Source organism: Phyllostomus hastatus, unplaced genomic scaffold, assembly GCF_019186645.2.
Source record: "Phyllostomus hastatus isolate PE091 unplaced genomic scaffold, TTU_PhHast_1.1 phas_contig_40, whole genome shotgun sequence".
NCBI classification, from domain to species: Eukaryota; Metazoa; Chordata; class Mammalia; order Chiroptera; family Phyllostomidae; genus Phyllostomus; species Phyllostomus hastatus.
In genome coordinates this window covers 67683467-67708514 of record NW_025333872.1, presented here as the reverse complement: position 1 = coordinate 67708514, position 25048 = coordinate 67683467, and the positions used below count along the sequence as shown (strand labels likewise).

General features: G+C 33.8%; 1 protein-coding gene across 2 annotated transcripts in view; it reads right to left on the bottom strand.

Moving 5' to 3' along the window:
- Window positions 1–2498: 2498 nt before the first annotated feature.
- The window catches only part of HSF2 (heat shock transcription factor 2), a 37401-nt gene continuing 14851 nt past the window's right edge, over window positions 2499–25048 (bottom strand). Inside the window, exons 2-13 of one of the 2 annotated variants that reach the window (XM_045844062.1) lie at window positions 24058–24166; window positions 23769–23896; window positions 22605–22729; window positions 18734–18809; window positions 15261–15322; window positions 14256–14343; window positions 12540–12685; window positions 11786–12025; window positions 11033–11138; window positions 7000–7053; window positions 4401–4485; window positions 2499–3513 (exon numbers count right to left, since the gene is read on the bottom strand). In XM_045844062.1, coding sequence (XP_045700018.1) covers window positions 3221–3513; window positions 4401–4485; window positions 7000–7053; window positions 11033–11138; window positions 11786–12025; window positions 12540–12685; window positions 14256–14343; window positions 15261–15322; window positions 18734–18809; window positions 22605–22729; window positions 23769–23896; window positions 24058–24166 — 1512 coding nt within the window. In that variant the 3' untranslated portion in view covers window positions 2499–3220. The remainder of the gene's footprint in view (window positions 3514–4400; window positions 4486–6999; window positions 7054–11032; window positions 11139–11785; window positions 12026–12539; window positions 12686–14255; window positions 14344–15260; window positions 15323–18733; window positions 18810–22604; window positions 22730–23768; window positions 23897–24057; window positions 24167–25048) is intronic. The other variant, XM_045844063.1, reaches the window with a different exon arrangement.

The following is a 25048-nucleotide window of genomic DNA, read 5'->3' as shown; positions in this document are numbered from 1 at the left end:
TGTTTTCCAAATGGTACAGACACTTTCTCTGGTAAACACAAGCTAAATTAAAGGAATCAGTTCCCACACCTTGAATTTCCATGTGTACTCTTTCCTAGAGGTGGTCTGCCTGAAAGGATGCCTCAGGATAAAGCTTTATCCTCCTTAACAATTATTCTCACATTAGACAAAACTGATAAGACCTTTCCTCCATTCTGAATCTTACCAAGGCACTTGGATAAAATCTAAGTAGAAACAATTTTAAATATTGGTGTGAAAGAGAATGACTGTGTAATTGTTCATTTATATGTGGAATCTAAACAAAAATGAACAAACAAAATAAAAACAGACTCATAAAAACAGACCAAAGGGATAGCTGGTTACCCAGGGGGAGGAGATGAGAATATGTGAAAAAGGTGGAAGGGAATATAGTCAATAATATTGTGGTAAGTTAACACAGTGACAGATGATCACCAGAATTAGTGAGGTGTTCACATTGTAAATTTACCAAAATACCAAATCACCATATGGTACAACTAAAATATATACCTACATTTATATTTTTAAAAATGACTTGTAAACAAAAAAATCCTGTAATTCTGATGTTTTCTATTGAGTCCCTCTCAAAAATTAAAAGGTGATGTAATTAAGTCACCAGCTGATAAAATCACTTTAAAAAACTTCGTAATAGTGAATTCTAGTATATAATTCCCAAGTTGTTCAAAGAATTGAATGACATTATTAAAAAATCCTTCCATTCTCATCTAATTTTTGTTATAAACTATGGTTCTTAGAACTTTACATCTATAAGAGCAAAAAATAAGAATAAAATTGATCTTACTACTATATTGATATTATTCTCTGAATTTTAAAAAATAGGGAAGAAACTCTCAGGATCTGTTCATCCCACTAAAAGATGTACTTCTGATAAAAAATTTTTTGTTTAGTAATAGTTCATCAAAATTTGGACTGTATACTAGTGAACACTGAAACTGTAACAAGTAGAACAAAATTCAGAGGAGAATGAATGTAAGTTTGTTGCCCCCTTACCAGAACGTACAACTGTGAGTATCCATTTTAGATTTCACAGGTCTACAGGATGGGGTGGCTCTCCTTTAAACTGTGATTCCAGAAGCCAAGTTTCTTCCTTCTTGGGTGTATACTGGAAGCCACACACTCTTCTGCATCAAGTTAGTGGACGGGTAAAGGGCCAGGATGATTGCATGAGGAAGGCTTTCACAGACCAAACCTGGAAGTTCTATGCATCACTTCTCTCTGACTTAGCAGAACTGTTATATAGCTACTCTGATTTACAAAGGTGGAAATAACTGCATGATGGGAAGAGTCTGTCAACCAGTTGAAAGTCTCTGCCACGTATATTTATGTTTTGCTGAACCATGTATTTATAATGGAGACTTTTTGAACACTTAGAATTTTAAGCATACAGAAAATAATTTCAAATTTAGTTGTAGAGACATGTGACAACATCTTTAATTGCATAACCTTTGTGCATAATAAAAATAGGGTAAAATTCTTTGAGGAAGTGAAATGAATGGTGAAATGTATGAAATCACTGGTACTTAGATTATTTTAGTTACATTAAAAAGAAGCACTCGATAACTTTTTTAAAATAGTCATTAACATCCTAAATTCATTTGAATTATCAAACTTTAGATGAAAAAACCTTAAAATGTCAACCTAAAATTACTAGGTGTATAGAGTCTTTCAAAATCATTTTTAGAATACTTCCAAAGCTCCAATATGTCCCCGAGAAGAAATGTGATCATATCCCACAATGAAGAAGGGAAGAGAAAAAGAATCATCTCTGAAGTTGTCTCTTTCAGTCTTTCAACTCCTTTCACCTGAAAACCTCTATGAAGCGCTTATGCAGAAAACTGTTCTGAGGTCTTCAATTAGTTAACCAAGATCCCATTGTTTGAGCTAAGTATTTTAAGATATGCTAAGAAAAGGTTTACTATCCCTGTGCTAGGCTTTACTGTGAATTTTTACATTATAGAGAAATTTCAAGGTATTAAAAAGCAGAATATGCCCAATAGGGAAGCCATCTCTGTAATTCCTCAAGTAGCCCTATAATATTCAGATATTAACCATATGGCTTCCAGCGCCCAGCCTGAATCTAAGCAATAAAAGAAAAAGGTGGCCTTGTTTTTGTTTTGCATGAAGCCTCCATAATCCTCTGAGCATCTGTTCCAAAGAGAGAAAAGTGATTTGAATTTCTCTCATCTTTTTGCAGGACAAAAATCATAAGCCCTTATCCAGTGATAATGATTTTTACATATCTGGAACAATGAGAGGCATACTACTCTTAGTTCTTTATTAGAAACATAGTAAGAAAGCCACTATAATTTTTGAACAGAGAAATATAAAACATTAAGTTTAGAAACTTTATATTTTCCCTTACAGCAATACACAGTCTATCTTTTGGGATGAGGCACAAAGATCATGGTGTAACTCAGGTGAGTGTCACCTCCAAAGAAAACACGTAACGGACACTAGTATGCAACATTCATTATATTTATTTTACTAAATATTATGGTTCAAAAAAACAAACCAAAAACTTGTACTTAAAACTAGCCCAACTAGGCAGACTGGACTGATGCCATCCCCTTCTTCTATGTAGACATAACTGGAACCATATCAGACAGCAAGCACTCATGTATGTATACTCTGCCTTTCCTGTTGAACATGAATGGACTTTTCTGAACCAGGAGAGACAAATGAAGTTTTACAAGATACAGGCACTTTATGTTCCCAGTTTTAGAAATAAGCCAAGTGAAAAATACTTAGTAAAGTAATTGGAACAGAGAAAGCTTTAGTAGTTCTACCATTAATTTTAGTAACTACACTCAATGCAGACAGACAGCATCAAACAAGTAAAACAAACAAAAGTTTAATAACTGGGGTTAATGGGCATATATATATATATATATAAAAAATAATTCAAATTTACTACAACTGGAGAAAAATGCCCATCTGAATCCAACTTAAAGATATGCCAATAATGTGCATTAAATCTTGTGTACCTACATAGCTGAGTAACATCTGAAAGCTTTGCAAGAGTGTGTGGTTAGTGAGAAAAGCAAAAGGTGCTTTTGATTCCACAGTATCCAATTAAACAACAAAAGAAAGCAATTTACAAAAAAGGTACCAAATAATACTTTAAAATAAATAGTTCATCATTTTGATGAATATATACATGTAGAGTCCACTTCTTGGAAATTTAGCTATCTAAAAGTGGCATATCACTATCAAGAGGTGCAGGAGCAAGTTCACATAAATAGAACAGTGTGGCTTCACTAGCTTCGGCTTCTGTCAATGGTTCCAGACGAACAAGCTTACTTTGGGTTGGTTCTGGGTCCAGACTGCTATCCAGAAGCTCATCAACTTCAATGGGTTTATCTACAGAGGACATAACTTCTGATGATGCTGTGCTTCCCTGTTCAACAGTAGAAGCAGGGTTCCCATCCAGGAATGCAAGAAGTGGAAAGGCCGTGTACTGGATAAGCTGTTTATCTATAATAAAGATTAGAAAATAGGACTTTTATCACCACCTTATACAGAGTTCAAGATGACAGTAGAATAAACAGAAACAGAGATGTACACATACGTAATCACTAACCCAGCAAACAAGAAATCAGGTATTTGTCAGTAAACATTAAACATTAAAAGATGTTCAAGTCAGAAAAGTTAGTCTTTTATTCAACAATTAAGAAATGAGGGTTGCCCTGGCTGGTGTGGCTCAGTAGACTGAATGCTGGCTGGCCTGTGAACCAAAAGTTTGCAGGTTCAATTCCAGTCAGGGAACTTGCCTGGATTGCAGGCTAGGCCCCCAGTTGTTGTACAAGAGGCAACCAATGGATGTTTCTTTTGTCCATCAGTGTTTTCTTCCTCTCCTTCTCCCTTCCTTCCCCCTCTCTAAAAAATCAAAAAATCTTTTAAAAAATGAAATGAAGGTGTTTTTAGTTCTACTCAAGTTAAAATACAAAACACAACTTAAATTTTAAAAACTATTACCTCACCAATTCGATTTTCTCTTTTGCTGGAACCTTGACACATTATGCATAGAAATGAGACCAGCACAATTCTGTGTTCAATTGTTAAGTATGGCAAGAATTTCACTGGCATGCATTAGTTCCTATGTAGGCCTCCTAATTTTATTTTATTTTATGTTAGCGCGAGAGAAAAAGAAAGGGAGAGGGAGAAAGAGATACAGAGGCATCGATTTATTGTTCTACTTCTTTATGCATATAAATTGGTTGCTTCTTGTATGTGCCCTGATCGGAGATGGAATCTACAATCTTGGCGTATGGGGATGATACTCCAACCAACTGAGCTGTCCAGCCAGGGCAGTATTCCTAATTTTAAAATTCTATAGAAACTAGTACTACATTTATACCTACCTGTTTTAGGTTTAGATTTTCTTCCCTCTTCCGAGACTGGCTGAACTACATTGTTCTTGGTAGCTTCTAATCCTTTATTCTCGGACTAAAAGAAAAATAACATAATACTTTTTCATATTGTATATATTCCTGAAAATAGCAAAACATAAAAACTGGTACGTGAATATTGTGAATATTGGTATATTATCTGGAAAATACGGGAAGGAGAAGCATCAGGAAAGAGATTTGAGTAGAGGCAACAAGAATGGTTAAGAAAACTATTGCTGTCATTAAGTGGATGAAACAAAGATCTTGAACTAGGATGACAATAAGTATGAAAAGGAGGGAACATTTCAACAGTAGAGTAGACAGAATTTGTCAAGGATAAAAGATGGGACTAAGTCAAGATTACTTGTAATTAGGAGGTAATTCTTAAACTAATTTTAAACAGTTTTCATTAAAAATGTATTAGACATTTCTCTTCATTCACAGAGTAAATGAACATATTTAGATTAGTTGAGGATAACACAGTGGCATTCTAAAACTATTTATCCCTATATTTGGAAGCCTCAAAGTTAAAGTGGTTCTTCATTTCCTTTACGTGGCTCCTTCAGTTTTTTCCTGTTATTTAAATTTCTTCTTTCAACCAGTGTCTTCTCTTCTTACATCTGATTTTAAGGGAATTAAATCTCTAATGCTGTTAAATTCTTCAGTGCTCTTTTCAACGATGTTCAAAGTGAGTTGTAGAGGTTCACAATTTCTCGTAAACAGCCTTAAGACCCAGATACCTGCATGCTGGTTAGGCACATATGGTGTAATAAACGTACTAATTCCTGTAATTCCCCTGATAGTCATTAAAAAATAAAGCAGTAAAGTTTCCAGGATTCAGAGAGAATAAAAACACCAAGATATAATAAAAACTTAATACCTTTCCAAAAATTTACATTAAAATATTTCTCATTTAGTATTCACAAGAAACATTAAAGCAATAACAGAATTTTTATTTTTGTGCTTCCTAAAAAATAGATATATTCCAAGGATGCCACTGCTGTTAATATAAAACATATGAGAACCAAGATAACAGATAGGTTTCAGCTCCCATGCAAATTCTTATTCATTAGTAGTGGCCAGATTTCTGTACTGAGAAGTATAAAGTATCCCCATTTACTAGGAAAGAGTGTTGTAATCCATATCATACCTAAATAAACAAGGGGATAAGAGTGGATGTGCTAATTATTTGAAAACAATCAAGATTCTAGAACTATAATGAAAAGTGACTCTCAAATTTAATTCTTCTATAGTATTTTGAAGTAATATGCAATTTGCTATTTAAAAGCTATTTCTGAAAACTGTATTTAAGCTACTGGTTTTTGGAACAGGGAGGAGATCCAAGAATAAAGAATGACTTAAATGTCTAAGCAATAAATAAACAGTATATTACATTTGCTAAATAAATGCATGATATGGGATCATTCAACTTAATGTCTAACTATTCAATAATATATTTACTAAATCACAGTGCTGAGGTGGTTCACAGAATCTTATAACATAAACCTGGACAAACTAAGGTACACATGCCAAACACAGCATGCTGCCTGCTTTTGTAAATAAAGTTTTATTGGAACACAGCTACACTCATTCTTTTAAGTACTATCTGTACTGCACTAAAGTACTATTCTGCAGTAAAATTACAAAGCTGAGTAGACGTGACAGAGATTAACACATGATAATAGTGAGAAAATTAACACATGATAATAGTGAGAAAAATTAAAGTCCCTTACTGTAATCACTCATTTATTTGATGTGTTCATTTTTAGACTGTATATTTGATTACACTAATCTAGAGTCCACAAATTTCAGACGACTTGATTTACCTTTGTAATCAATGAAAAACAGGGATTACTAAACAATTTGGTATAAATGTAAGATAAACAGAGCATATACCTATTTAAGAAAATAAACAGTACCAAGTAAAACAGTAATTTCTAAATGTCCATTCTAACAACCTCAAACTATCCCTTTTTACTCATGAAAAACCAGTTTCAAAGAATTTCTTATTAACATGTGCTAATCCCAACTGGAGTTCCTGTACCTTTAAGGAAATAACAAAAACCATTACTTAAAGAAGTCTAAAAGCCATAATTTCTTTCAATTTACCTCATCTAAAGTCTGTACAAATCCCTGAGCTTTTACTATATTCTAATAAAATGAAGAAACTTATTTAAGAATATGGGTTCAAGCTAATTCTCAATTTAAAATGCTGAGAAGTTTACTGAAGTTATAAGTATGTAAAATCAAGCACATAAAGCAAAGAAATCGTATTTTAATAACTTATTTCAGTGACATACTTGAACATGCCAAATTTAATTATACGATCTGCCAGCACTTTGAGGGCTGATTTCATACTGGTAGTTAATCATATAAGTACCAGTAAAAGTGAGCAACGATTCACCCAGAAAACAAAAGCTGATTTTTCATCTAAATTTTACTATCTTGTTCACATATATTAGGTCAGAATATAAAATGCTTTGTAACTGGGAGTGACACTGCTCTCTACTTACTAGGAATGTTTTCAGATTCTTATAGCTATGGGTCCTGAGCAACATGAATTAAAACTTACTTTTGTATTATTGATGTAATCTGTGGGATTCATCTGCACAGAACTAGTGAAAAGCTGAAAGACCAAACAAGAAAGATAAGTTTAAAAATATTTTTAAAAAACTAACTGTGTTCAAAATTTTTATACAGCCATGTTGGGTGAAGAGATGTAGCTCCTGTACTAGGAAGTTTCCATACAATAAAATAAATTTAGAAGTGAAAAGCAGGAAAGCAGAAAGAAAAACAAACAAATCAGAGCAAGTTAGCCCATGCATTAGATGTTGTATGAGTTTCTCTATAAAACTATGAAGTAACCATTTGAGACAAACTGGTTTTCCACAGCTTCCCTCTCCCTTCATTCCTTTATTTTTCTTCTCCCTAAATATGTTAGGCCTTAAGTGGCAAACAGAACTGAGTTCCTTGTCCTGACACTAACCCTTCACTCACCATTTGCTATTCTGTGATAAATTTATAGAATCTGCTCTATGACAGTGGCTCCTAGAATACAAATGGCACACTTCTGTTGGTTTTCACCTCACCGAGCAAGGGAAATTGTAGACACTAAGACCACTGCTTACTGTTCTCCTGTCAAGCCAGTTCACAGACATAACTTCTGTTTGTCGTAAGATTCAAAGTCATTAATTTCATAGGGATTTATTAACCATATAAGACATACTTGACATCATAAACAATATAAAATGAAGACAGTATTCCTGCTCTTCAGGAGCTTACAATCTAGAAGACAAAATAGGTACAACATCAAATAACAACATATGATCACATACAATCCAGCATTAAGGTAATAATGGATGGCAGAGTTCAAAAGTACTAAGAAGTTAAGAGAATAAAAGAAGGAAAACACACAGACACAAACACACATACACATACAAGATAAACAAAAACTCTGGATGACGCTATGTAACATTATCAGTCAGTCCCTGGGGCTGGTTAGGACCTGGAAAGGAAAGGATGGAGGGAATACACTGTTATATATAACATTAGCAACAACAAAGAATAAGATGACCAGTCCAAATAACACAGAAGTTGTGAGTTGATTAGTGAGTTGTATAAATAAGGTTCAAAAAATAAAGCATAGCCAATCAGGAGACAAGACCACATTCTGTTGGCTTTAAAAGCCTTGCGAATGGACTAAGCAATGAAATAGGGCAATTAAAGCATTTTAACAGAATGAGCACACCAGAATAGTTCACAGGATAGAATGTAATGCAGAAGCCACAGGCAAATTCCCTCTATCCTGTCTAGACATTGACTCCTCTCAAACTTCCACATTCACAGACCTAAAAATATCCCCAGCTCTTCCTTTTCATTCATTAACTGTTTCCCCTGTCATATCACATACTGATACATGAAGAGATTTAGTTCCTTAAGAGCAGTTATATGTGACTGCTAATCTCTTGCACTGCCTTAGAGACCTGACCAAATTTTGTCCCTACTGAGAGTGGCATCTAAAGAGGACCAACAGTGTAACATCCTCACTCATTCTTTGCCCTACTCCCCCTACACATTGACTCAGGAATACCTTCATGTATTCCCAGCAGATCTATAGTATGAACTAGAAAAAAAAGTAGATCACAGATGAGGAGCTAACATGGTTGGTTGAATTATTTGACTCCACAATGGGTCACTCAGTACTAAACTTTGCAGAGAGAACCCAGGAACTCTTCAGCACACTTATTCATGTCTTTATCATCTTTGCCATCTCAGACAACAAGGCAAACCTATGGCTGGATTTTTTATTTATGACAATAGAACATAATTCAAGGATGATCTCATCTTTGAATTATGCTCTATTATGAAGGTCTTGAATGAGAGAGGCAAGAATGGAAAATTTAAAATTGAAAACAGTATCTAGTTTAGAAAATAAACGTTTGGTGTTAAACACAATTAATATAAGGCAAGATCTAACTGTTTTTTCTCAAAAGTATGGAATTAGAATTCAAGGAAAGTTTACTTTAAAAAATATTAGGAAGAGAGCAATACTACAAGCACAAATTCCTTCAGAGAGGAAGGGCAGAAAAAGAAGACATAGAGAAAATAAAAGAGGATAAAAGACCAAGTACCTTGGGGAAGACCAACAAGTATAAGCCAACAGGAAAAAGAGAAGTTTCTAGAGTATATGGAGAACATTTAGGGAGACAGGAAAAGAACAAAGGTCCCAGAGCTTCTCAAATCAACAGAACAAGTTGATTTTAGTAAAACACTGATTTAGGAAACTCAGTAGTATTAATAATAATACTAGTAATCAGTTATAATTCTTACAATGGCCCTTTCAAGGCATTAGCTACATTTTATAGATGGGCAAACTGTGAAGAGAAGTTAACTTTCCCAAGATTAATAATCACATAGCTAGTATAGTAATAAGTAAGATGAAACAAAAATGGATCCCAAATCCGATTCAATAACAAACCTTCTGATAGCTCAGTGACCTAATTTGGGAGCAAAAATCACAGCCTACTCGCTATGAATAAACCAAGGCAGAACAGGCTTAGAGTAAACAAGTAAAACATTACAGGGTTTCAAAAGAAATAAAGAGTAAAAAAAAAGAAACAAATATAGCCCCACTCATTTAGAAAAGCAGAATGGTAAGTGAGCAGAACAACACGTCAAAATGTTTTTTAAGACGGGGAAGATCTGCACCTACTGAAGGCAAATGGGGAAAGATCAAGGATAGAGATAGAAAAATAGAGAGGCAGGAGCAGGTGTACAAATTGGCTTCAAAGAGGAAGTAAGTACTTCCTCTAAGATGAGATTCCACATCTTATGAGAGGACCAAGACAGGGTGAATTATCCTGTGTGAAAACAGTTGCCTGGATGCAGTCATGAGGAAAAACAAGTGTGATAAATACTCCAAAGTTGAATTAAAATAATCTAGTTGAAGACTGCAAGGGTTTGTAGAAGATTAGAATTATAGGATTTTATTTCTTAGTAATCTAAGAGACTGATACTCTGGAAGGTCCCGGAATTCAGAGTGGGGCAAAGACTAATAGGCTCAAGGACGGTCAATTTACTATTAACCAATTGAAACAGGGCATCAACATGGACGTTGAATTCACTTAAAATCATTAACACAGGTCAGCATGGAAGGAAGTCTTCAAAGACAGTGAAATCCATCCTGTGAGGCACTGATAGGACGATGAAGTCTTGTCACACAAAGACTGATGAGAAGCAGAGGAATAAGGTGGTAAAATTAGACTAAGGGGTAAGAAAGGACTAATTCCTTTAGCTTCACTGAGAAGCTCTTAAAAGGACAAGACTGTACAATCTTGATGTGAGAGAAGCTGCATTTTATGGAAAAAAAAAAATTGCCAAAAAAGGATCAAACAAAACTTTCAACAGACAGAAACATGTTCATGACAGGAAATAAAAATGAGGAGAGAACCAGATTCATATGGATGGAAGCAGGCCACAAAGGAAGCTTTGGTAAAAAAGGCTTAGGTAAGGAAGGGAGGGGTGATAGGCACACAAGGGAAGAGAACAAGAAAGGTGGTTAGTGCCAGGAATGGTACTAGATAAGGACCCACAAACAACACAACACTGGAGTCAAGTTCACAGAGGTAGTGGTAGGGACTGGAGCAGGGAAACCTGAGGGCACAGGACATAAAATTTTTAAAAATATAGTTAGTATATAATATATTTGAGTGGAAAACATTAATTCCCAAAGTTAAGAAGTATCTTCATGCCATTTCCTGGCTACATATTTCTGTTACTAATTTCCACCAATTTCTGTTCAGACAATTTATCCTACAGTAAAACATAATACAGCAACACATACAGACAAGACCTAGATACTAATGTTGAACACAGCTGACATGTTATATGGGGATTAACTGAACTGCTACTCAGAAATGGGTAGTTATGACCGTCTTTCCTGTCCTGAATCCATCTGCTCAATCTTTCTGATACACGAAAACCATTGATTTAAATAAAAAGAAAATGCAAAACCAAGTGTACAAGAAAATGATGTACATATTTAGAAATAATATACATAAGATACACAAACTGCCAGTACAAAAAAGATTATTCAAAGTACCTACATCAACCAGGAGATCTGGATCTATGCTAAACTGTCTTCCTGACAGCATGGCTTGGAAGTCCTCTAAACTGCAATCAATACTGTCAAGATAATCCAACAGCTCCACCCTAAGGAAAAAAAATTGAAATAAGAAATCAATTAGGTTTCCTTTGTTTTTTATGTTTAAAATTACATTGCAATCTAGCTAAGTAAACCATTCCCAGAAACTGCTGAATCCTTACCAATTTTAAATCTCAACAGATCCTATTCAATACTGGAGATTCCTGAAAATTCAGTTAACTTAGAAGCCACAACCTGCACACAAAACTTTAGTGTTTACAGAAAAAAGGTTCAGCAGCAATACAGCCTGATTCATCTTTCCTTTACATTATAAATTATTAAATATTTAACCTCTTATTACCTGTCATTGGGACTAATTTCTGATTTTCTTATGCTATTAATAGGTCCCTTGATAAAGGTATGTTATTCTATAGTCCTGATATAAGCTAGTATAATACAATTACACATATGTTATAGACATTCAAACAAGTATTTCGTTAAAAATAATCTGAGGAACTGACAAGAAAATCCCAACACTGCTCTTGGGATGATTAAATCCTTCTCACAACAGCATTTGTGAAGCTCAGCCATGACCAAAACAAAGAAAGGCTGATTACATGTGTTCACACTGTGAAAGGAAGATCAAAGAGAGAGAGAGAGAGAATATGTGAAATAAACAACGCAAACAAAATTAACCACCTAGATGAGCACTCACTTTCCCAAAAGATTGATGTTATCATTTAAAATGGAATCCATCATGGTCACAGGATCTTCTGCAGTCAGACTGGAAGAACCATTGAGCTGGACGGCACTAGACATGAGAGGGCTAGTGCCATCACTCCCAGAACTTAGGGTTTCTCTGGCTGGTTCATTCTGATCTCCACTCTGAATGACAGGTGCATACTCATCTTCGTTGTCATCTTCAACAATGACAATATCAGGGTACTGACTACAGCTAGGTCAGCAATACAACAAAGAACCAAGATTTAGATTAGATTTTCAGACCAATGCAATAAATTAATTCTATCCATTCATTCTCCTTGGAAATTCTCTCCCCAAACCACACCTCTGAATGGTTAAATTTCTTGGGAAAGTACCTTAATAACCAATATTCATAGTTCATATGATACAAGACCACAAAGCATCAATTAAAGGTATTTAACTAAAAAATGAAAAAATCAGAATTTTCATTATTTTGTTGTTGGGAGTCTTTTCTCTGAAAGCAGTATGCATTTTTTAAGCCATATTTTGCTATGTATAATGCATACTTAATGCCCAAATTTTTTACAATGCCCATATTTTTGAGAGAAAAATAAGGATGTGCACTTATATGTAAGTAGTGCTAAGGATGCACACTATAATGGGTAGCATTAAGACTGTGGTATGCATTACACACGGCAAAATACAGTAACTCTTTAATAAGAAAAGTAACCATTATTTTCATAAATTTTATTTCATAATCTCCTTACTTGGAGGGATCAGATATAACATCCTCATTAGTTTCTGGAATAACAGGAATATTTTCATCTGCATTATCATCGGTAACATCATAAATAATGATATCATCTGAAATCCGCTCTCTAGATTTTAAACCTTCAGTCCTACTATGTGGAACCTAAAAAATCAAGGAGAAAATATATCAAAAAATGAAATTATATTATCTACCAAACATTATTATGTAAAATATGCTAAATTGGAACCTACTGTTTACTAAATGTTGAGGATACAATAGCAAGCATTTAAACAGATATGTTCTCTGTCCTTCCGGACTTACACACTAATTATATAAGTAGTACCAATTCACAGAGGTTATATTCTCTGCATTCTATTTAACTTTTTTTTTTTATAATCTGTATGTCATGCCTCAGAATGTTTATATGGAAAGATCTTCAAATTTTAAAGTCCTTTTTTATACCCAAAGTAAAAAAGTCAGGATTTCACCAAAAATTTCAAGCATAACCAACCACATGGTTGCTGTGCTGATGAGAACTATTTCCTCTCAAGGTACTCTGTTTGACACATATTTTATTCATACTGATTGCATGGTTTCGAAAATAGGAAATAATGAACACTTCACCTATTCCAAAGTTAAATGTCAGCCTGGCATTTTAGTGATGACATATTTTTTTTAATTTAGCTGCATTCAGACCATAGGTACATTAACAAAAAAAACAAAACACACACACACACACACACACACAAGCATTCAATTTTTTAAAGCAAACTGAAGTCATTAATATAATGCAAAAATCTATTAATTTTAATGAGGTAATACAGAGGCAGATATGAAGTATTTAAAATATATAAATCCAGTTAAATTACTCTTCTTTCTCTTACATGAATTTTCAATCCTAAAAGTAAAGTATTAGGTATGCTTGATCAGAAACAGTGGTAGGAAAAGAAACCAGAGATAAGCTTAACTCTAATTTTCCTGAAAACAAAAAGCTTGATACTTCGATAATAAACCTGTAACAGTATTTAAAATTCTAAGGTTTGAAAGTAACAAGAATAATCAGATACTAAAAGAAGTCCTGACTCTGGACTGTATGAATTTGCCTCTGGACACAAGTTTAACGAATTATTCAGAGAGCTTGTGGAAAAAAATGAAAGTAAACAAAAATATTTTTTGAAATTACTATAGTTCAAGTCTAGTCTGTGTACATTTATAATAAAAGTTGTAAACAACATAAAATAACCAATGGATACATGCATAATTACATTATAATAATCGATTAGTATCATATAGGAGTTGAACTAATTCTGGTTTCATTAAATCTTAAAAGCAATACCAAGTAAAAAAAGCCACAAAGCAAAATAATATGTACAAAATGGTATCATTTATAAGTTCAGATATATGTAAAGTAATAATGAATATTGTTCATAGATTCACAACTGTAAATGACTTTGGAAATCATAAATACTAATTCAAAATAGTGATTATCTCTAGGTGAAACTGGAAAGGGGGAAAAAAGCAAACCTGGGAACAGACAACTGAGACTACTTACATTTATAATCGGTTATTTCTCAAAATAATCTAAAGCAAATAATGAAAAAAGTCATGAATTTAAAAAGCTGTAGGATGAGCACTTAGAATATTACTCAATAAACTTCCTGGAATACATGAAACGGTATGGTAATAAAATTTAGTTTGAGATAATATAAACTAGAATTTAACTAAATATTACTTTATGATGGTGATTATCAGCTGGTTCTTTGACTATGTGCTGAAACAGATTCTTCTTTTGGGCTCCATTAGTGTTTAGAAGTAGAGGCCTGAAATCAGAAGATATTCATGAAGTTCAGTGAAGCAAACACACAAACAATTCAAATGACTTCTAACAATTTACTCATACACAAACACAATCATTTTCATAATTAAAAAATTTTGGTAAGGATACAAAAGAAATGCTTAAAAATTATTAAATCTCAAGAATAGAAACTGGAGGATGAATATGTCTAAAACTTTTATTTCTCCATTTGTCTGTACTACTTTTGTTATAATGTAATGAACTGGTCTCCCCAAATAAACTTCACTGCTGACTGAACTATAAAACTCTTTAAAAATGTGTTTTCATGGTAAAAAATAAATAGGTAATACCATAAGACAGACAGTAATTACTGGAAGCAGAATTAAGGCCACAGCATAAGCTATGAGCATAACCAAGTTCTGCTAAAATCTTAGCCTTACAAGATTATTTTTTTCTCCTCCCAGATACTCCTTTGTCTACTATTCTTATGTATTAGTTGTGACAGTGGTAGTTAGTAACGTTTATAGGAATACAAACCTTGGTTGTATTCCAAGGTCAACAAACTAAAATTGACATACAGGCTTTTAAAGACCTTCAGGAGTAGATTAAACATAAGAGAGATCAAGTAAAAAAAAAATTTTTTTTAAGACATGGCCTTTTTTTAAGAGTTTCCCTCAGGTTTCCTAATGCTACATTGAATTGCTGATGTGAATGAAATACAGTTCTCTATTTAACTGTACATGTCTGTAAAGTGACCATTTAGGCTATCCTTATCTCTCAAAAATATCAGCAGTCTGACAGCACTAGGAAAAAATAACACACTCTTGAAATGCTGTAATTATCAAGGGATGAATGTTCATCCATTGTAGGCCATTCATAGTTACACATTAAAATTTCTGGTTGTCCAAGTATAAATCAAAACGTTTTAACATAAAAACTTACCTTTTACGTTTTAAACTCACAAGCTGGTTATTCTGAACCAATGTAACAATAAACTGGACAATCTAAAAGAAAAATACAAATAACTTTTTTCCATTATAGACTCCTAGTTCTTTAGTCTACATTAAAAACTTTAAAAAACTCAAATATTGTACATGTCCTCTATTCTAAGTCATATAATTTCTCAAATATTAATATATTTGAAATTTGGATACATCTTAAAATTGGCATCTAAAGAAACATACCAGCCTCCAGGCAGAATAACCTGTGATAAAAGTTGCTACTACCTAGAACAAAGAGATGCCTAAAAATTCCTTCCTCCCTTCCTCCCTCCCTCCTTTCCTTCCTTCCATTCATCCATCCACACACCCATCCAATATTCAATTATTTGTTCTGGTGGTAAGTATTAAGTATGCCTGAATACAGACCCCCAATTTTACAATTCTTTCAATAACATGATAATGCAAAATTAAAAAAAAAACACAAAACAAAAACATGGTGTTTCATAGGCAACATTTTTCTTATACCAAGTATTATTATAGTGGTAAAAAAAATTGCACTCTCTCTCAAAATAAAAGATCATAAAATTTTCAAGTTAGAAAGTTTATTGACTATAGAAAAATTATTGTCAAAGCACTAACCATCTGTCAAAGCTTCCTGCTGACAACCAAAAGAAGCTGGTTTAATCTTCCAAGTCTGATTAAATTTAGAGGAAAATTATTAAACAGATTAAGACATGCCACATTCCTCCATATTTTATGATAGTATTTCTTAAAGTGTGGCCCACGGAGCAGCAGCACTGGCCTAAAAACTTGTTAGACATGCAGGGTCTCAGCCCCACTCCAGAACTGCTGAATCTGAAATTCTAAGGGTGGAGCCCAGTAATGTTGTGTTTATTAGCAAGCTGTCCAGGTGGTACTAATGTGAATACGAGAGACATATACGGTATGGTACACCTTGAGATTATATTGTTAACTTCCTAAAGGAACCAAAAGCGAGGCTATCACATGATGAATTATGAAAAATAGTATACCACTGAGAGGCTATGATTAGGGGACAATGTAGACTGCAGAAAATTTCCTTGTAAACTTTGGGAAATGTAATTACATAATTAAAATAAAGAATTGTCAATTAAAAATATAAATTGTATACCCTTAATATTGTGTGTTCTCAATAGTAGCCCCCAAAGAGGCTACTAAATAGTTTGCCTTACAATCAATATGAACTTTTCCATGGAAAAAATGTAAACATTTTATTTTTTATTATTTTTTAATTTATTGAAATAACTGGGGTGACACTGATTAAAAAATTATATAGGTTTCAGTAATACAATTAGAGAATACATCATCTACATATTGTACTGCATGTTCACCACCCCAAGTCAAATCTCCTTCCATCATCATTTATCCTTTCTTTGCCCTCTCCTACCTACCCCTACCCCCCTTTCCTTCTGGTAACCACCATATGGTTGTCTGTCTACGAGGTTTTTTCCCTTTATTTTCTTTTTTTCTTAATCCCTTCAAAATACTAATATTTTAACTAAATAGTCAGACAACATTACAGTGTACGAAAAGGTTAGCCACTACCTTACTTATTCAAAAAAAATGCTAAGAGTTGACAAAAAAACATTTACACTTAAAGATATCTTTAAAGTAATTCAACTTTAATTGGTTTTAATTTATTAAAAGATATCAGAAAATTCTAAAAGCATTAGTAATTATATTTATAAGGACATGAATTATTGGCTACATTTCTCCTGACATGTTCAAAAGCTCACTTCTCTTTTTATACTTCTGCTTCACACCATACAGAATTTACAACCTGGAGATGAGGAATCTCACATGTACCACATTCAACTTCTGTATCTGGTAAGTCTTGTAACAGAAACCTCACATAATTATTTTATTTTATTTTATTTATTTATTTTTAGAAAGGGAAGGGGGGGAGGGGGTGAGAGACAGACAGACAGACAGACAGACAGACAGACACATCAATGTGCGGTTGCTGGGGGTCATGGCCTGCAACCCAAGCATGTACCCTGACTGGGAATCGAACCTGTGACACTTTGGTTCGCAGCCCACACTCAATCTACTGAGCTACACCAGCCAGGCCTTTTTTTTTTTTTTTAAGATTTTATTTATTTATTTCTAGAGTAATCATTCCTAATTAATTCAAGGCCAAAGAATAAATGGCAAGAATTAAAAATCAATTCCATGAATAGAGAAAAAATTACTGGCTGTCATCATACATTATATAAACTCCCTAAACCTTACCAAAACATACAGATGCAAACTCAAATATAAGCAGACAGAATGTTAGCTTTCATGAAAACCTGAAATGTTATGTAAGTATTTTACAAAATATTCTTGCCATTAGGGAAAAAAACAACAAATTATGGAGTGTTGTAAGTTAGTATTTAACCAAAATACCATTTTCTGGAAAAGAAACAAATTTTTAAAGTGTAGGTTAAGGTACATTATCATTTTAAATCATATATTCTTAACAGAACTGCATGTTGAAATTAGCTATGGTAGTTTTGAAAATATATATACTTGGACTTAGAATTAATTCTCCAATCAAGCTTTACTTGTATACTATTTTTTTTTTAAATATAGGCTATCTATTTTGACTACAGGCCAAAGGCTGCAACTACCATTCATCTCTGTTCCAAGCTGTTCCCCTAGATTCAAATCCTGTCAGTCATAACCCTATTTTTAGCATGAACAAGCTGAAGCTCTCCCCCGCTCCCCCCTAAAAAAAAACTTTTGCTTAAACTTAAGAGTCCAGTTTTCTAATGAGCAAAAAATAGCTACCTTAATTACTTTTATGTTTCCTATCTTATTAACATATGAAAGCTGATATGAACAGATCAAATCACCAGGATACAATGCACCAGAGAGATTCTCAGTTCCCCAGTAATTTTCAGCTTGGATACTAAAATCTAAGATTTATTTTACAGCATCTGTATTAATGCTTTTCTGTACAGATTAACAATAACATACAAGACAGTTGATTTTTTTAAACTCATAATTTTGTCGACTGATTTGAAAATACTAGTCATTTATCTTCTGAACCTGTATGTATGCCTTTCAGAGTAAAAAACAGTAAAAACAACAAAGCAAATAAAAAAAACCCCCACACAGTAAAGTTTTGTTTTTATAGGAAAAATTGTGTAAGAAATTGGGAGTATATTAATTATGCTTCTATGAATAAAGTATCTTATAAGTGTTCTATCAGGCAAAGGTCCTTAAAGATTTATTAACTGGGAGTACAGAATGACCACATTTAGCTAGTGAAAAGATTTTTATTAAAAAGAACATACAACACTTGTTCTAATTTGTTTGATTTCATAGTTTTACTTCTATCTGTACATCCAAAATACAAGAAACTAAAACCAATCAGTCTATGCAACGGAGACTTTGGGTCACAAATGGTACTCAAACAAGCACAATTATGGTCATGGGAAAAAAGCTTACCTTTCGAATAACTTGTTGCTGTTGTGCATGTTTTGCTCGTAACTCTGACACCTCCTTCCAAAGGGACTCATTCTCACTATATCATTTATCAAAAAAAGAAAACAAAAAATAATTCTGTCAGAAATCCAGGCTTCAGTATCTTTAAGTAAACCAGAGAATACCACAGATATAAAGAACAAGCCAATGGTTGCCAAAGGGGAGGGCATGGGAATAAAACATTTTTTAATTAAAAATAAAGATTTTATAAAAATACCAGAGAATTTAACTAGCTTTTATTATATATTTTTATAAGACTAGAAAATCTTTGGTTCAATTATATAAATGGCAACTATTCTGATGCAAATCCAGAATCATTCCTTCATAACTCTAGTAGCTTCTACTCATGGCAATATATACACAAAAACTTAAAACTCATGCCTACATCCATATAATAGGAGGCAATTTATTCCTCTGACAATCAGGTTCATTATTTTTTATTTAAGCTAACCTTAAAACTATGGCTACCATGTGAATTCCAGTACTTGTGCTTAGGAAACAATTCTTAAAGAAAAGTGACATTTACCTAGCACTTGCTACACTCCAAGTACTATGCTAAGCATTTTATATATACTAGTAATTTAAACTTCTCTTAAATCCATCAAGAAGGAAATTACTCTCTACTTTATACATGAGGACTCTGAGACTCAGAGTACTGAGAAGATTTACCCAAGATCACACAAATAATTAGTTAAATATTAAAGCAGAAATAAAATCTGCTCAACTCCAAACTGTCTATCTTAAGATCTGTCTCAAATACAAGCATATAAAAACACTAAAGAATATGTTTTTAAAAGCATTTCCATATATGACAAACCAAAAAATAGAGGGTACTGAAAATGAGACTTTAATACATACTGAAAAAAATACTGTACTTTTTCTGGCTCAGAAATTCAAAGATACTGTCATCTGCTCACTAAAGGTAAGGAGAATGGCTATCCCTAAGATTTCAAGTATAAATTTGGAATCCCATTCCTTAAAGACTCAACCTGAGATTCAAGGAACTGGGTCAAAGGACATCTCAGCAGACACAAGGCACATACAATTTACCAGTGTAAGATATTAAATAAAATATGCAAAATGGGGAAACTTAAAATTAAGGCCTATTTAAAAAGGGTATCCAGTCCAATATTACTCTTTTAATAAAAATACTGAAGTATAGTTAAACTAATGTCCCATATTTGAAATGGGATAGAAAATACACAAAATAACTACTCTTAAGACCTGGGCATCTATTAGGATGAGCAAAATCTCAACTACTTACTAAAAAAACATGTATACATCTACTCTACACACAAGCTATTACTATGGTAAATTAGGATAATGGTGCTAAGAACTGTAGTTACAAATCAAAGCGTCTTTCTGCAGATGAAAGGTTTGAATAATACTTTGTCCAATGTATATACAATAAATATTAAGTAGAGCAAGTCTCTTGTGTTCTTTTTTTCCCTATTTTTTATGCCCTACTTTTCCCTAAGAAATAGGTCACAGAGAAAAGTAAAAAAAAAAAATCTTAAAAAAACAGGTAATGTGCAATAAGTACTTTTATGCCTTTGTGTGCATTCACATGTCTGATCATCTAAAAGCTAATCTATGTACACTTAGATTTCCTACACCAATTTAAAGATCTACTGTTTCCCATTTGTTTATTTTTCCTTTTGTTTCCCTTGCCTGGGGAAATATATTCAACAGAATATTGCTGCAAGGAATGTCCAAAATTTTCCTGCCTATTCTTTCTTCTACAATTTTTATGGTTTCAAGTCTAACATTTAAGTCTTTGATCCAGTTTGAATTTACTCCTGTGTGGTGTAAGAAAATGGTCTAGTTTCATTTCTCTGCACATATCTGTCCTATTTTCCCAATGCTGTTTATTGAATAATCTATCTTTAGCCCATTCTATGTGCTTGCTTCCTGTTTTGAGTATTAATTGATTATAAAGGTGTGGGTTTATTTCTGGGCTCTCTACTCTGCTCCACTGATTTATGTGTCTGGTTTTATGCCAGTATCATGCTGTTTTGATTACTATGGCCTTACAGTATATAGTTTGACATTAGGCAGCAAGATTTCTCCAACTTTGTTGTTCTTTAACAGGAATGCTGCTGCTATGTGGGGCCTTTTGTGGGTTCACATAAATTTTTGAAATATTCTAGTTCTGTGAAATACATCATTGGAATCTTTTTTTTAAAGTATTTATTTATTTATTTTTTTAGAGAGGGAAGAGAGGGAGAAAGAGAGAGAGAGAGAGAAACATCAATGTGCAGTTGCTGGGGGCCATGGCCTGCAACCCAGGCATGTGCCCTGGCTGGGAATCGAACCTGCAATGCCTGGTTCGCAGCCCACACTCAATCCACTGAGCTACGCCAGCCAGGGCACATCACTGGAATCTTGATAGGAATTGTAATGAATCTATAGATTGCTCTTGGGAGTACAGACATTGTAATGACGTTAATTCTTCCTATCCATGAACAACATAGTATGTGCTTCCACTTATTTCTATTTTATAATTTGTATCAGTGTCTTATAATTTTCTGAGTACAGGTCTTTTACATCCTTGGTTGGGTTTATTCGTAGGTATCAAACTGAAATGTTTTTGCACAGAAAAGAAATCATCAACAAAATAAAAAGACAACCCACAGAATGAGACACCATATTCGCCAATACATCTAATAAGGTGTTAATACCCAAAATTTATAAAGAACTTACAAAACTCAGCATCAAAAAAAGCAAAAAACTCAATTAAAAAGTGGGCAAAAGGCCTGAATAGATACTTCTCCAAAAAGGGCATCAAGATAGCCAATAAACATATGAAAAGATGCTCAATGTCACTAATCATCAGAGAAATGAATATTAACATCACAATGAGATACCATCTCACATTTGTCAGAATGGTTATCATCAATAAATCAACAAACAAGTGCTGGTGAAGATGTGGAGAAAGGGAAACACTTTTGTATTGTTGGTGGGAATGCAGACTGGTGCAGCCAATGCGTGAAGCAGTATTGAGATACCTCAAAAAATTAAAAATGGATCTGCCTTTTGGCCCAGCGATCCCACTTCTGGTGATATATCTGAAGGAAACCACAAAACCAATTTGAAAGAATGTAAGCATACTTATGTTCATTGCAGTGTTATTTACAATTGTGAAGATACGGAAATAGCCCAAGTGTCTATCAGTAAATGAGTGGATAAAACTATGGGACATTTACACAATGGAATACTACTCAGCTATAAAAAAAGAAGAAAAACTGACCCTTTGCCAACAGTATGGATGGACCTGGAGAATATTATGCTAAATGAAATAAGCCAGAGAGAGAAAGACAAATACCGTACGATTTCACTCCTACATAGGATCTAATGAACAAACTAGGAAAATGAGGACAGACTCATACATGGAAAACAGGATGGCAGTTGGGGGTAGGAGGTGAGGGGATGGAGAGAAGCAAAAAGGAAAAATGATTTATGGACAACACTGTAGTGATTACTGGATAAAGGGAATATAAGAGGATAAAAAATGGGAAAAAATACAATAAATATTAAATAAAAAAAAACAACACTGAAAAAGACCTACTGTTTCATGAGAAAGGCTTTTGCATCATATAGTTTTGCATGCCCAGGTTTTTATATTCTTTCAACCACCATCATGAAAATACAGTATTGGGGTAAAGTCTATGGTTACAAATCAAAAATAATGGTAACTAATACTTAGTGAAAAATGATCTTTGATCTTGGTTTCAACAACATGACCTGAAAGTAAAGCACCAACCTCCAACACACTACACCCAACACATAAACACCAACACATATATTAGAATTATATTTGAAAATAATACTTTACCTTTTTAATTCAGAAAGCCTGGACTCAATAGTTTCTTGTTTTATTTGAACCTTCTGAGCACTACTTATAATTTTTGTTAAATCTTCCTGACGAATTTTATTTTCTTCTGGTTTTGAAGATGAAACCTTTTAAAGAGAAAATTTAGGACATCAAACAAATACTAAATGCCATGGTTGTAATTCAAAGCTTCCCTATTATAAGATGTTTTTGTAGTCTGTTCAGGAAGTGAGATCAAGTTCCAAAAAACCCAGGATAGGATTCTAGGAAGAGAATAAACTTTATGGCTCAAAGAGAGAGGATAAGAGATAGTCTTTTTTTTTTTTTATGTGGGAAATTTCCACAAGCAGAAACACCTTAGGGCTTTTTTAATTTTTCATTTCCTTCTGTCAAATTCCCTGTAATTTTCCCATGCCTCTTTATTATCACATTCCATGTTTAATTAAATTCATACAGTAACAGCTTCATGCTATGCCATTTTCTTCCATGGTCCACACTACCCTTTTACCTCACACCTTCCTTTTGTAGATTTGGTAAAAATATCTTATTTCAGCAAAAGAAAAATAAATCATTCAAAAATGTATTGTTAAATGTCTACTATTTGCAAGGGACTTATCCTGGGCTTTCAATATTTGTCAGTAAACTACATAATAAGCCCTCCAGTGAACTTACATTCTAGCAGGAGCTTACATTTTTTAAGCTAAAAAAAGGGTTAGCTATCCCAATGTGAATGGCTCCTCAACCTCAGTCAGAATGTAAACATTTTCCTTTCCTTTAAAAGTGTTTGAGCCCTTAATATAGTTCTGCACCAAGAAAGAAAAATAGAAGGAAATAATTAAAATTTTATTTGTGTAGATTCTGCATCAGCCTGCAAACCAAAGTGTTCGATTCCCAGTCAGGGCACATGCCTGGATTGCAGGCCAGGTCCCCAACAAGGGACACATGAGAGGCAACCACACATTGATGTTTCTCTCCCTCTCTTTCTTCTTCCCTTCCCTTCTCTAAAATAAATAAATAAAATTTTTTAAAAAATGTATTTGTCTAAATCATCCCAACAAAGAACACTAGTGTATTTTTATACATTCTTAATTTCAATAGCTGAAATATGTCTTGGCCAAGTATACTACATGGCAATGCCCTAATTGAATCATGTTAACAATAGCTTACCTTCCTTTTAATGTTCTCCAACAAGTCATCCTGGCCTTGTTTGAAGTAAGGATGCTGAAATTCAACAGGACCATCTCGTTCCTGTTTTACAATTCCAGAGTCAATATGCACTACTTTACGGAAACCATCTGAAAAAGATTCAAAATTCAGATAACTAAAACAGAGGAAAGTCAAAAATTAATTATGCTTCCATGTAATATATTTTCCTCTTTATCATTCTAATGGGGGAAAAAACTGTTTAATCAGTGGCCAATGATACTAGTCCAAATAAACTGCAGTCCATACTCACACATGTTCAGTTGCCTCACAAAGCTTGCCATGTTATTGTGCTTGAAGTATTTGGGAAGAATTTCCTTTGCAAATCTTTGTTCATCCAAAACTAGAAAACTTTGGCCATTCTGAAAAAAATGAAAAAGTCAATTAGTTAAAGTCCTCTGACACTACATGATACATATAAATCCCAAAACTGGGCAATCCTTTTATAGTAACTTCAGACCAACCGTTTATTTCTGTTAATGTCAACAAGAAACAAGTTCCAAATACGTGCCAAAATGCAATTAAGCATCTTGATGTCAAGTTCAAAAGCTCAGCAGTGTCCCAACCAAAATCTTTATCATACTCTATGGTAAAATAGTAGAAAAATTTCCCGACCTCCAGCCAAGATGGAGGCATAGGTAGATACACTCTGCCTCCTCGCACAACCAAAAGGAGGACAACAACAAAATTAAAAACAAAAAATAACCAGAACTGCCAGAAAATCGAACTGTGTGGCAGTCCGACAACCAAGGAGTCAAAGAAGAAACATTCATTCAGACTGGTAAGAGGGGCAGAAATGGGGAGCCGGGATGGAGAGGACGTGCAGTAAGGCGATGGCTGGCAGACCCAGCAGTCCCACACTGCATGAGGATAAATGGGGAGGAACACTAGGAAGCAAGACAGACTGCGTAACTCAGGGTCACAGCATGGGGAAATAAAGCCTCAAAACCTCTGGCTGAAAAAACCTGTGGGGAAATTGCATGGCAGGAGAAACTCCCAACAGTAAAGGGAAGGAAACCGAGACTCAAATGAACAATCTGGACCAGAAGGAAGAAATAAACATTCACCCAGAACAGAATGAAGAAACAAAAACTCAAAAAAATGAGGAGAGGCTTAGAAACCTCTGGGACTCCTTTAAACATTCCAACATCCAAACCATAGGAATGCCAGAAGGAGAAGAGGAAAAGCAAGAAACTGAAAACTTATTTGAAAACATAATGAAGGAGAACTTCTCTAATTTGGCA